This window comes from Gobio gobio (genome assembly GCF_949357685.1).
Source record: "Gobio gobio genome assembly, chromosome: 9".
Classification (NCBI taxonomy): Eukaryota; Metazoa; Chordata; class Actinopteri; order Cypriniformes; family Gobionidae; genus Gobio; species Gobio gobio.
Genome location: NC_137115.1, coordinates 43,289,616 through 43,303,354, shown reverse-complemented (window position 1 = coordinate 43,303,354; position 13,739 = coordinate 43,289,616). Strand labels below are relative to the sequence as shown.

The window sequence follows — 13,739 nt, the reverse complement described above, 5'->3', positions numbered from 1 at the left end:
GAGACAAGAATCCTCTGGCTTCTGACAAGATGTGACCTCAGTTCCCCCTCTTCCCGGTCTATTAATTAAACTCTGTTATAAACCAGAGAAGGTTTTTTTGGATAGAACTCTGAAAGAGAATGTCCGTTTGAACAAATAAACAAGTGAAGGAACCAGTGGTTGAGTTGACAAATAAATGAACAAATATCTGTACTGCTTCTCTTTGCTTTATAGGTTGGCAGGGTGTCGACTGCTCAATCCTGTGCTCCAGCGGGACTTGGGGTTTGGGCTGTAACAAGAGTTGCTTGTGTGCCAATGGTGCAGCTTGTGACCCAATCGATGGCTCCTGTACCTGTTCCTCGGGCTGGAGAGGGGAACGCTGCCAACAGTCCTGCCCCGTGAGTATCTTCCCGGGACTGGTTCCATTGTCTCTCTGCCAGAGGCTAGCAAGACTGGCCATTTGATTTATACATATTTGTCATGACAGGGCAGTTTAGGCTTAGCAAGATGGTTTGTGTGTGTTGTTATTCAGGATGGCAGATACGGGCTGGAGTGTCGCGAGCGTTGTGACTGTAACCACGCTGATGGATGTGACCCTGTGAGTGGATTCTGTCGCTGTCTGCCAGGATGGACAGGTGAGTGTGAGACCAGTGACATAATCACATTGACATGTTAAAATAAGCTTTTATGAAGCAACATAAATGCTGGTGTGAATTACTCGCCCATTATTGAAAAAAGGCTTGGTGCAACGGAACAGAGCAGAACATACTGGTAATCAGTGTTGGGGAATGTTACTTTGAAAAGTAATGCATTACAGTATTGTGTTACTCCCTTAAAGGGTAACTAAACCCTAAAACAACTTTTTTTAGTTAATGATCTGCAAGACTGGGGCTTTATTAGTGCTTTTCATTGATTCGAGTAAATGTTTTGACATTTGGATATAAAGTGTTTTAATCCTACAATATGTGGTGTAAAACGGTCTTAGTGCTGCCCCTGAGGTGCACGCCCCCCATTCACCCCCACCCTCGGTTCGTCTCCGCTGGGCTCAACCCACTTTTCCAGCATTTTTTCAAATATTGCCAGTGGGTGGAGTTAGGCTCTGACCAGGGGTTGAGTTACCCTTTAAAAAGTAATAAGTTGCGTTACTTTTGCGTTACTTTTTCTCACCTGGACTGGGCTTTTTTTATATAACCAAAAACTTTTTGGGCAAATGTAAAGACCCTTTCACACCAAAACTGAAATAAGGCTCAGGCTGAAGGAAATGCAAATCCACGCGTGTGCTGTGCTGTGCTGCCATTCTGGAAAACGGAAGAATAGGACGCAGGAGAAAAAAGTTGAACATTTACTTCACCAATAAAAAAAGTAATTTTTCTTATGGTTTAACTGGATCATCGAAGGTCAGCAACAAGACATTGGTCAATAAAGTGAGATTAAATGCATAAAAATATTTGTTTTATTTATTTACTTATTTCATTTTTGGAGGTTATGCGTAGTATTCTGATTTTGCATTTGACTGATTTTATTCATTTTGAGGAATATTGAATCTTTTTTGTGCAAGTGAGATTAGTAAATGCATGCTCACATTTATTCTGAAACTACAATAACTCTTATGTTTACACACAATGTTATAGGCACTTATGATTTTTCTCGACATTGGGACGAGAGGTGTAGGTGTCAATAAATGGGAAAACAAAATAACTAGCGTTACTAAATTTTAAAAGTAATGCATTACTTTACTAGTTATTTAAAGGGGTGGTAAAACACATTGTTTTGAAGGCTTGATTGTGTTTGTGGGGTGCACTGTAACATGTGTTCATGCTTCGTTTAAAAAAAAATAATTATTATTTTTCATATATTTGACATTTATTCTACACTGCTCTGTCCCTCCTTGTAAAACGGTCTGATGCTTTCCGGGTTGTATGAAGCCAGTCCCTCAAAAATACGCAATGGGCTCAGATTGGTTAGCTGGCCCAGTGTGTTGTGATTCGCTAACCGCAGTGTACGTTTGTCGGAAACGTCACGCCCCTTACCTTACCGGTAGACTGTGCTTTGGTCAGTATTAGAAACGATGGCGTCAATAAAACCACACCAATCTGAGCCCGAATCAGACCCAGAACATTTTAGTGAAGATGATAGAGCAGAACCTGTTCAGTCCTAATGAGTAAAGACTGCGGATCTATAGTGATCGCTACTGAATGGCACTGTTACTTTTGTATTTTTAGAACGATTATAGCCAAATATCTGTCGCAAGAACTATGAACCCAAAACACTAAACACTGGCTTTACTATAGTAGCCAAATCACACACACAGAAACATGTTTAGCATGCCTGTAGATACATAATACATAAAAGCTCTAATCAAAGAATCATTTACACTAATGCCAAGTTTGCTGTTGAGATTTTAACGTTAGTGTTTGTAACGATAGGTGTTCGTCGGATAACGTTAAGTATGAATAAGCATTTAACAGACTGGTTTGCAGAACAGCGTTGTCATCTGTTTACTTCCTTGCTACAACCTATTACAGCAAAACACATCGATGAAAAATAAATCAGACTTACAGGTTGTGGCCCGTAAACAGCTTCTGTTTGTAAATCCAGCTTTCAGGTCAAGCCGTTGTGCATATCCTGTATTGAACTCGCGAACATTGTGAAAGTTTTCCTCCGTGAAATGTGCTGCGGGAGGGAGCCCCGCGCGCGTCGTGCATTCACACATTGGCTGTGTTTGTCTCACGCAGCTGACGTTGTGCAAATCCGAAGTTGAACTCGCGAACATTGTGAAAGTTTCCCTCTGTGAGATGTGCTGCGGGAGCCCCGCACGTGCCTGTTCCCTTCTGTCTCATACACACGTGCATATAACATGTTGTATGTTAAACGCTCTGCAACGCACCCCTGTCCCTATGAAGGCTGAACAAAGCAAGTACCCCAGACCTGCAATCCGGATGAATATAACAGTGTTTCCTCGGCATCGCGGCAACAACACTCCAGCCTAACTATACCACAACAGCGCCGCGATACAAAATGGCGCCCCCGACCCCCCTATTTAATATTCTCGGAGGAGGGATTTATGTAAATATTGAGCCTGGTGATGTCACCAACCCTGGAGGAATGTGTGTAGTCGCCTACTGGCCGTTTGCTGTAGTTCTTAGAAATGGATTTCTTTAAAAGCAAATATCTCCCTTTGCTTTAAACTTTGAACGTTGTAACTTTGCAGATGTTGTTTATGCTAAAGCAGCAACATTACACGCTAGCTAAAGTTAGAATAGTGAAATCGTGGTTTACCACCCCTTTAAAAAACTAATCTGATTATGTAACTCAAGTTACTTGTAATGCGTTACCCCCAACACTGCTAGTAATATTTTGCGATAGTACTATTTTTACAGTATTTTTGATCAAATTAATGAAGAGACTAACCTTGAACACTATAGTGTAAACACTTTGAGGTTTGGGTTTTGTTCCATGTAGATTAATTACCCCGATTTGGAGGTAAATGTGACCCCTCTCCTCATCCTTCATGATGATTTTCAACATGATGAAGTACTAAATATCAGAAGCCCATTTTATATATCATGGCTGTATTTATAGGAAATACTCAAAGTGTGGTTACCCAGAAATTACTTTACTTTCTGTATAGAGCTGCAGTTGTTACGCTGGAGAAACACAGTCAGTGTGAAAGCACAATGAGAGCCTGCTGTTACAGTTACGCTGCAGCGCTCCCTTCACAAACTGTGTGGAAACAGAGACTTACTACTACTAGTCTTACTAATGCTAATCATTATAAGAGTCAGCTGGCAGATTTTTTAAGATATTGAGATCTCTCAAGATACCACAGTATGTCTTCATGAGACAAATATAATATGTAATATCCACCTAGAAACATCTGCTGTAGTTTATTGTTATAATAATGGCTTTTCCAACAAATATTGCCGTATTCATCTATTTTATCTTTTAAAGTAAACAAGAAATAATCAAATCAATGTTGTCTGTCTTTTTAATCAGGAAAGTATTCATCTTTAAACTCCATCCAGTGGGAAATGCATGGTATTTTTGAAATCTCATTTTGTTTCAATAGCAAAGCAATCACACATTTTTATGTCAGCTCCTGTTAATGTTGTATGTTTAAATTAAACTAATTCTATATACAGTCAAACCAAAATGTTTTCAGACACCTTCAACATTTTCTCACATTATCACAGTTTATTCACTTTAGTTTAGAAAATGGTAATAAAATATAACAAGAACTGCGTCAATTCATCTTGATAATGTCAGATAACTTTGATAGAAAGATATGCAATGGATTACAATCAACCAATCAGCTGTCAGCTGTTAAATTTAAGTACACAATTAGATAAAACCAATTTAGATCAACCAATTACCAAACAATGCTTAATTTTGTTCAGTCTGTGGTGTAAAAGGATTGCATTAGCAATTGAAGAAAGAACACTTAAGCAAAACATGGTCAGGTGAAAGTCTCTGAGTAATTTTGGTCCCAAATTTTTATCAATTTTACTGGTAGTCCACTGTATGAGGAATTTTTGGGTATAATATGTTACAGTTTACTTTATTTTTTTTACATCCGCACTTAGATAAATGAACTATAGTGTCCTGCGCCCACTAGTACAAAATTATATCTGGTGTCTGCTGAATAATTTTTGGTTTGACTGTATATGTGTGTGTGTGTTGTTCAGATTATTCTGCACAGGACTCCAAAAGATGTTATCGCAGGACACAGCCTGCAGGCAGATTAATATGAAATCTCTCAAAGCATGAAGCATTTATAATAACTGTTGCTGAACATGTTACCTAATTAGATTGCACTGACCCAGAATGAAGCAGTCGTTCTGTGTAGTCGACTGCTTATACGGCTTTCACACTGTGCTTACACCTTCTGTTGCAGTGGTCTCAGCACTGTGTGTCCAATATCACAGAAGGGCTGTCTGCTGAGTTCTTCAGCATTACTATAGCATGTGAACATGTTTTACAACAAGAGAAAAGGAGCAGGTTGAATTGGTCGATGTGGCTTTGCCTGCAGGCCTTCCATAACTCTCTCCGTTCAGGTCTCCAAATTCTGGCCATGTGTACTGGGAAATGATGTGGCTTTCATTATCTGCAAGAAGGAGCCAGCTACGCAGAAATCTCATGCTCTGTATCCTGCCCAGGTCCCCGCCATCTGCCGGGCCTAATGGAGTCACCAGGGTGCAAATAGGCCTCCGAGACTCCGAGCATCTGAACAAAGAGACTATGCAGAGCGGTGATTTATGGAAGCTATCGAGAGAGACAGAGCTAGGCACACATATGTGAGAAGATAGCATCAGGTCTAAGACTTTAGAGAATGAGCTACACATGAGATGGAGAGAGAGCAAGAGATTGCAACAGAACATGTCATAAAGAATCTCACACAGAGTCCTAAATGGGTTTTTGAGGCTGTTTATTTAAATAGGTCCTATCATTAAATTTGACTTGATTTTTGAAATAGGAGTTTGTACTATCTGTAACTGTATCTCTCAAAACTTTCTCCCCAGTCTAAAACAACCATTTTTTGAAATTAATTGCGATTAATCGATTGCCCAGCACTATATACATTTTAAGATTTTCTCTGCTGAAATATTTGGCTAAATATTACTCTTGTGTAGAGTAAAACTTGCAAGTCATAGTAATGTTTAACTTGTTCTTTTGATTTGGTTATTTTCATTAAATCGCCAAATAAAATTGCAATTCACCTGAATCAAAATTATTGTTAGGAATATTAATCCCAAACCGGAAAGGTCATGGAAATTGGCCAAAAATATGATCCCAAAATCATTTCAGCATTCTAAGGACCAGAAAGAGAGTGAACATTTTTGTGAAAAAAACAAACAGAAAAACAATAATATCATATATAAATAAATTAAATAGATTCATCACAAAGAAAAAAGTATATGACCTTTTTAATTCTGAAGCAGTTGGGCGATGAAATAAAAAGAAAGTCTTGAAGAGCAGTAGATTTTTGTGATACAAAGGAAAAGAGTTACTACAGAAGAGTAAAATATAAAGATGCGCCCAAGGACAGACAACCTGAGAGTGTGTTTTATCAAAAGAGAGAAAGAGAGGGATGTGTGAGACGAGAATTAAATGGTCACTTTCAATAAAACTGTGCGTGCGTCTAATGGAAGGAGGAAGGGAAAGAGACAAAATAACCAGGAGAGAGATAGACTGAGGAAGCAAAAAAACGTGGACGTGCAATATTAGGAGCTCCAGGGGCTCTAGACTGAATGATCATGGGTATAACACAGAGTGTCCTGCAGAAACCCTTGCATTACGTGAGCAGGCATGTGTGCGCGTGTGTCCACTTAACATGTAAAGTGTGGTGGAAAGGGATGGTGTATGATGGTACTTGCTCTTCGCTCATTAATTGGCTGCTGGTCCCCCTGGCATTTCTCTTCTAGAAAAGTCTCATATGCAGACAGTCACTTCTCCTCTTTCTTCTCTCTCGCTCTGCTCAAAAGCCCCTCTTTTTGTCACTATTAGGCTTTCAGGGCACTCTTCTATTCTCATTCATTGCTGACAATAAAGGAAGTGCAGGACTTTTTTCCGCCCAGCCCAGCAGAAGCTCAAACAGGGTCGCCCCTTCTTTGATGTGCGGTGGCTGGGCTTGTCTTTATTGCACATCCCTGTTGCCCCCCCATCAGGCCACCTCTCTGTTCTGCCACAGAGGTGGAGAACTTATGATGCCTGTCCCTGAAGTTTAGACCTGGTCTAATTCAAAGACCTGGGACTAATTCCATTTTAATGGGCAGTGCCACTCGCTCAGAAAAGTCTCTGTCAAAGGAAATTGCAAATGAGGTTCCTGAGCTGCTGCTTGAAAGGATGTGTGTGAGAATATGCATGTATGTGTGTGCACATCATTTCTCCTATCTATGCCATCTTGCTTAGTGAGTGTGAAATATATAGATGCTAATTTATTTAAGTTGTATTATTAAAGCAGTAAGCCACTCGAGGCTGAGCATTACACTGATTTTATTAAAGGTAAATGGTGTACTTAATGTAGGCATAACCGTGTGGCGTGGACAAATCATTGTAGTTCATTACCATGAGTGCTGATTGCTTTTATAATGCCGGCGGCGACACCAGTGTTCAATAAATATATCTATCTATAGTTAGGATATTAATAGTCACAAAATAAACAATAGTTCTGCCAGTTGACACTTCACTAATCTCTGCATGTGGTTACTGTTGCTAACTCAGAAAGTGGTAGAAATTAATGAGACCTTATGAACTGAAATGAATTGTGACATGAATTGTAACATGATTAAAACTGTGGAGACTGTAATCAGTCTTTATCAAACTTTATGAACACCAATGATCAATACACTGATCAGGCATAAAATATCATTATTGTGTTGGTCCCCCTTTTGCTGCCAAAACAGCCCTGTCCCGTCTAGGCACAGACTCCACTAGACCCCTGAAGGTGTGCTGTGGTATACGGCATCAAGATGTTAGCAGCAGATCCTTTAAGTCCTGTAAGTTGCGAGGTGGGGCCTCCATGGATTGGACTGGTTTGTTCAGCACATCCCACAGATGCTCGATTGGATTGAGATCTGAGCAATTTTGGAGGCCAGTCAACACCTCAAACTCGTGCTCCTCAAACCATTCCTGAACCATTTTGCACATGTTTTGGAGGCCAAAAAAGATCAATATTTTCAGATCTGTCAGGTGTTCTAATAATTTGGCCACCACTGTATGTGTATATATATACACACACACACAATGGTGTTCAATAGATTCATATATTACAAACATATTTCTTTATTCTGTCATATATTTGTAATATGAATCTATTTATTGAAGGTCAGTGTGCTCTGTTATATAATATGTCATAAACAGTATATTTATATTTTATACATTTTTATTGTTTATTATTATTATCTGTTTTATAGTATGTATTTAGCTTTTTTTCTACTATGGTAGTTCTGTGGTAAGCTTGTGAGAGTGTGTGTCCATGTGCCTTGTTGTTTTCCTGTTTGTGTTGTAACGTCAATATGACCAGATAATGTTGTTACATTACAACACTTTGAGACAATATAGTAGGTCTCTTCTTTATATATTTTGTGCGTGTGTACTTGAGCATGTCCCTAGTGGAACTCTATACACAAACCAGCTAAAAGAGAATGGGAGAGGAGGCTCAACCACTCGAGGGACTTGGCCCTGTTAATGAACACTCCACACTGGCAGGGAGGCCCAGCCTGATCAAAAATACATACAGAGCGCAGCACAGAGCGGCCCAGTGCTGCGGCCAAGAGATGCCTGAACCTACACACACCCCAAGCTTTTGAAACCAGGACTTTGCTCTCAGATAAGACTGCTTGGTGCTCTGTTGCTGTCCCAGTAGAAAATGTAATACTAGCTTACTATAAAAGCAGTACCCTTAAGGTTCAGGCATGCCCCCTCTTTTTCAAAGAAGCATCTGATTTATTTTGCTTTTGTTTATTTCACTTGTCTGCATCTATTCCCATTTCTGTTTTCTGCTGTGATAGAAAATATGGAAGCACATGGAGAACAAGCAGTGATACTTCCTCTCATTCTTTTAACAGGCATCCACTGTGACAGCATCTGCCCTCAAGGCTTCTGGGGGCCTAACTGCTCCATGACCTGCTCGTGCCAGAACGGAGGATCCTGCTCTCCTGAAGACGGGGCATGCGTGTGCGCTCCTGGCTACCGGGGCACTTCCTGCAAGAGAAGTAAGCTTCTTCTCGACTTCCTTTCTCCTTCCTGTCACCTTCTCAAAGCTCGTCTCATAAGTGTTTGATTTGAACACACTTCAAACAAGATGATAAACAACTGGTGGGAATGAGAGGGGGTCACAACTGTTACATCCAGACGGTGACCCTCTGGGAGTGGAGTGGGGACGGTTGAAGAGGGAAGCACTTAGTGAAGAGTCATGAACAAATCTTTAATCACACACATCTTAATCACTTCAGCCCTGGATCGCTGTAGAGATGCAGTGTCCATGTGGGGCTCTCATCAGCCTCTCCATGAGGAGAAGTGTTTACTCGGCTTCTCAGGGGTGTTTTTCTTTAGACACTGTCTCGCTCTTGCTGTCTCTCTTTACACACACTGTGCCCTCGACAGATAAGCCGACTGATTGCTGGTCATTTTCAAGGATCAAAAACACAAAATACTACAATGGTTAGTCTGTAGATGGCAGGAGGCAGGTGAATTTCACAAAACATGTCCACGTTACGATCTATCTATCTAACTGTTTGTTTTTATGAAATACAAATACAAGAAAAAGTTTCATTACCAGAATGCATCTGGGTGTTTTACTTTGGGGTGGGGGGGGGGGGGTTATTATGTAAACAGGACCATTTTTTTCATTTTCATACACTGCATTTTAAAATGAAAACGATCCTCGTCCATACCGCTGTTTCCACTGCTTTTCAGAAAAGATCTCGGTCCACTCTGCACAACCGAAAACGCATGTCACATGACTATTCATGCACATTGGGCATGCACATAGTGTAAACAGTTGCCAATTGGTGCCTATTGCTCTGATAGCTTGCATTGCATATTATAAAATGCAGTCCCTAAAAAGGACAACAAAGTCAGCAAAGCTTGCAGTTCCGTCTCCATTATTGTTTACGAATTAGTCTCACCGTCAAGGCTGGTCTGTTGTTGTCGTATTCCGGTAGCGTAATGGTCATATGATAGGGGCTTGACGAATCAGGGAAGGATGCACAATGATCCAGAAGGTCGAATCAGGGAGCAAATGTGGGCAGCCACACATTCATATTCAAAAGTCTCCATTTTGGTCCCTTTACATTGAAATGCAAAAAAAAGTGTTTCAGTGTAAACTGAGTTTTCAAAGTAAAACGAGGTCTGCAGCCTTTCTCTGTTTGAGTCGTGTGGACGTCAGGCATAACCGTAACAAAATGTATGTTTTGAAAACGCACTAGTGTAAACAGAACCTGATTCTCTTTAAATTCAAATTTTTATTTTAATAGTAATTTTACTGTATTACAGAAAAATAACACTGGAATAAATAGCTTTTTCAAATGGAAGTACAACGTCTACTAACATGATGTATACATACTTTTAGATGGACTAATACAACTAAATGATATATTATTTCAAGAGTTTGTCTGCCCCTGGCTAAATAGTTAATAGTTAAGGAGAGGGGTCACAATGCAAAAAATCTTAATGGATTTTTCTATAAAGGGTTGTTTACCCAAAAATGAAAACAATTGTCATCAATTACTTATCCTCATGTCGTTTCAAACCTGTAAGACTTTTGTTCATCTTTGAAACACAAATTAAGATATTTTAAATGAAATTTGAGAGCTTTCTATCCCTCCATAGACAGCTACACAACTGAAACTTTGTCGCTTCTAAAGGTTCATAAAGAGATCATAAAACAAAATGATGAACAGATTGAATTTAGGCTTTTATTCACATATAAACATTGATCAGCGAACATAAACAGAAGCTCAACCTACTTGCTTGACGCACAAGAATGAACCTCAGTAGTTTTTGCGGAAGCTCAAATGTGCCCGCGGGACACAAGAATGAACCTCATTGGTTCTCGCACATCAGGCGAACATGCTTGAGCTTCCATTTACCATATCTGATGTGTGTTGATTAATATTTAAATGTGAATAAAAGCCTAAATTAAATCTGTTCATCATATAAAGTGAAGCAAAAAACGAAGGTGATGTCCGCACACTGATATAACTGCTCCAATTTATTGCTGCAACCTTTCGACCAACAGGTCTTAGTTAGGCACTATAATATACACATCATATAAAGTGATCAAATCTCTTCAGAACATTTGGACTAAACCGCTCAATTCATATGGATTAGTTTTACAATCTCTTTATTAACTTTTTGAAGCAACAAAGTGGTACTGTAGTTGCGTGGACTATCAATGGTGGGACAGTAATTCGAAGATGAACGAAAGTCTTACGGTTTGGAACGACATGAGTGTGAGTAAATGATGACAGAATTTTCATTTTTGGGTAAACTAATGCTTTAAGCAAAATATAATTTATCATTTATTTCTCTTGATTTAGATTTTGGGGTGAAGAATGATCTGGCCATGTTTCATGAGATTCACCTAAGGAGTTGCAAGTGTGTGTGTGTGTGTTTGAAGATTACAAAGTGAAGGGAAAGAAGAGAATGTGATTAATCTTCACCACACTGTTCGTTGTTGTACAATTATCTTAATTACAAAGGCCCACCACCCATGGTGGAAAGGTCAGCACACACTACTCTCCTGCATTACACAAAGCTACAGCAATTAAAGCGAATTAAGACTCTAATGAAGAAAAATGACCCACAGGAGCTCCTATCTCGGACAGAGCTGAGTGACAGAGACAGACTGAGCCCTCATGCTCTGTGAAACAATGAGCCTGACCATGAGGCCGACAAAACCCCCTCATTAGTTTTGCCTATATTAGTTGCACAGGGGATTTAGGGTTAAAGAATAGTACCTGGAGTAATGTTTCAAATCTCAGTTGGCCATAGATGGTTAAATGAAGTGCTCAATTATATTTATATACACTACCTTTCAAAAGTTTGGGGTCGGTACGTTTTTTTAATGTTTTATTAAGAAGTTTCTTATGCTCACACAGCCTGCATGTATTCAATCAAAAAAACAGTACAAACAGTGATACTGTGAAATATTATTACAATTTAAAATAACTATTTTCTATTTTAATATATTTCAAATGTATTGCTGTGATGGCAAAGCTGAATTACTCCAGTCTCTTCATTGTCACATGATCTTTCAGAGATAATTCTAATATGCTGATTTGCTGTTCAAGAAACATTTATTATTATTATTATTATTATTATCAATGTTGAAAACAGCCGTGCTGCTTAATATTTGTATGAAAACCATGATATATATTTTTTCAAGATTATGAATAGAAAGTTCAAAAGAAAAGTGTTTTTCTTTTAATAGAAATCTTTTGTTACATTATAAATGCTATCACTTTTGATCAATTGAATGGATATCCTTGCTGCGGAATAAAGTTTATTTAAAAAAATTATAATAATCATACTGACTCGGCTACTGACAAACTTTTACGGCACGGTACAGTATATAATATTGTTTTTACTAGGTGACGAGAAAAATGTTGACAATTCTAATGGTTATATGAATGTGCAGTAACACTTTATTTTAGGGTTAAATTCTCGATATGAACTAGTTGCTTATCAGCGTGCATATTACTATGATATTGGCTGTGTATAAAGCACATATTAATGCCTTAGTTATTCTGCATGACCTTATTCTACATTCCTTAATCCAATAGCTAAACTTAAACTATTAATAAGCAGTAAATTAGGAGTTGATTGAGGCAAAAATCATAGTAAATAGTGAATATGTGTTCCACATATTAAAGTGTTACTGAATGTGCTTTGTGCAATGCATTGTACACTATTTTTCTAACTGTTTTTGCTTGTATGTCCTTCTATGTGATAATGCGAATTTGTATTCATATTTTCCATTTGTGTCTAATCTCTATTTTGTCTTTCTTTGCTTTCCCACTAAATCTTTCCTTCCACATGTCATCCTTTCTGTTTTGTTCCTCTCCTTTGATTCCTGTCCTTTGCCCGTGACAGTTTGCCCTCCTGGTTTCTATGGGCACCGCTGCAGCCAGTCATGCCCACAGTGTGTGCACAGCACTGGGCCGTGCCACCACGTCACGGGTCACTGTGAGTGCCTGGCCGGCTTCTTCGGCTCACTTTGCAACCAAGGCAAGTAGCTCTCATTCCTCTCCCTCTGTTTCTCTGCTTTCTCTCTCTATTTTTTCTCTCTTCCTCACCCATGGACCCCCTCAGATCCTTGGAGGCTAGTTCTGCTTGGAGAGAGGTACAAGAGAAGTATAGTCACACCACTGTTTGACTATCTTTACTATAATTACAGTATTGTTCAATTGGACACACTATAACACTATAACTGAATCAATACGCCAAGGCATCCATTTCTCATGATAAAGTGCCAGAAATACACAGTTTCTGCAAAACTGTTGACACATTCTTGTTGGTTCCACACGATTTGCAGTTCTGGTGGATTTTTTTGCATTACTCTCAGGGGCCAATGTGGGAGTGTTTCGGGCCAGTTGACGGAACTGTCACTTACAATAATTATTATGCCTTGAAAACTTTTTTGTGCATTGAACAGTGTTGTTGCAAATTCTGCTGTTTTAAACTTGTCACCAAGGTAACATATCTTGTTGGCTGACATGGATTAACACGGTTTTGTTTAGATTGCGTTAATAACTTGTCATCTTGAAAGCATCGGTAAAAAGTCAAATTACAGCAATTTGTTTTGCAGTAATAGTGTGCTCATGAATTGTAGCTGTTGTGGATAAATGCATAGTGTAATGTATAATCCATAAATGTATTGTGTTTATATTTTTTATATTGTATTAAAATATATGATTATATTATATTATATTATATTATATTAATTATATTATATTATATTATATTATATTATATTATATTATATTATATTATATTATATTATATTAATTATATTATATTATATTATATTATATTATATTATATTATATTATATTATATTATATTTTATTTAAATATTTATATTAAAAAGTTGTAATGCACGGAGCCCCGCACATGACATATGGAAAAAATATATATATTTTGTCCACAAATTAACAAGTCATTCCCACATTTTAGTAATACACAGCATGTATTACTAATTTGTTCCCTCGTTTTAAGTAACAGAGTGTCTATTTACACTTGTTGGCAGAGGCTAT

At 38.4% G+C, this 13,739-nt stretch overlaps 1 protein-coding gene across 1 annotated transcript in view; it reads left to right on the top strand.

Moving 5' to 3' along the window:
* megf11 (multiple EGF-like-domains 11) overlaps positions 1 to 13,739 on the top strand; it is a gene marked incomplete at its 5' end in the record, with an annotated part of 127,869 nt that overhangs the window by 91,382 nt on the left and 22,748 nt on the right. The window contains 4 exons of the mRNA XM_079826160.1: positions 214 to 377; positions 512 to 614; positions 8,547 to 8,693; positions 12,577 to 12,711. Of these exons, the coding sequence (XP_079682286.1) occupies positions 214 to 377; positions 512 to 614; positions 8,547 to 8,693; positions 12,577 to 12,711 (549 nt within the window). The remainder of the gene's footprint in view (positions 1 to 213; positions 378 to 511; positions 615 to 8,546; positions 8,694 to 12,576; positions 12,712 to 13,739) is intronic.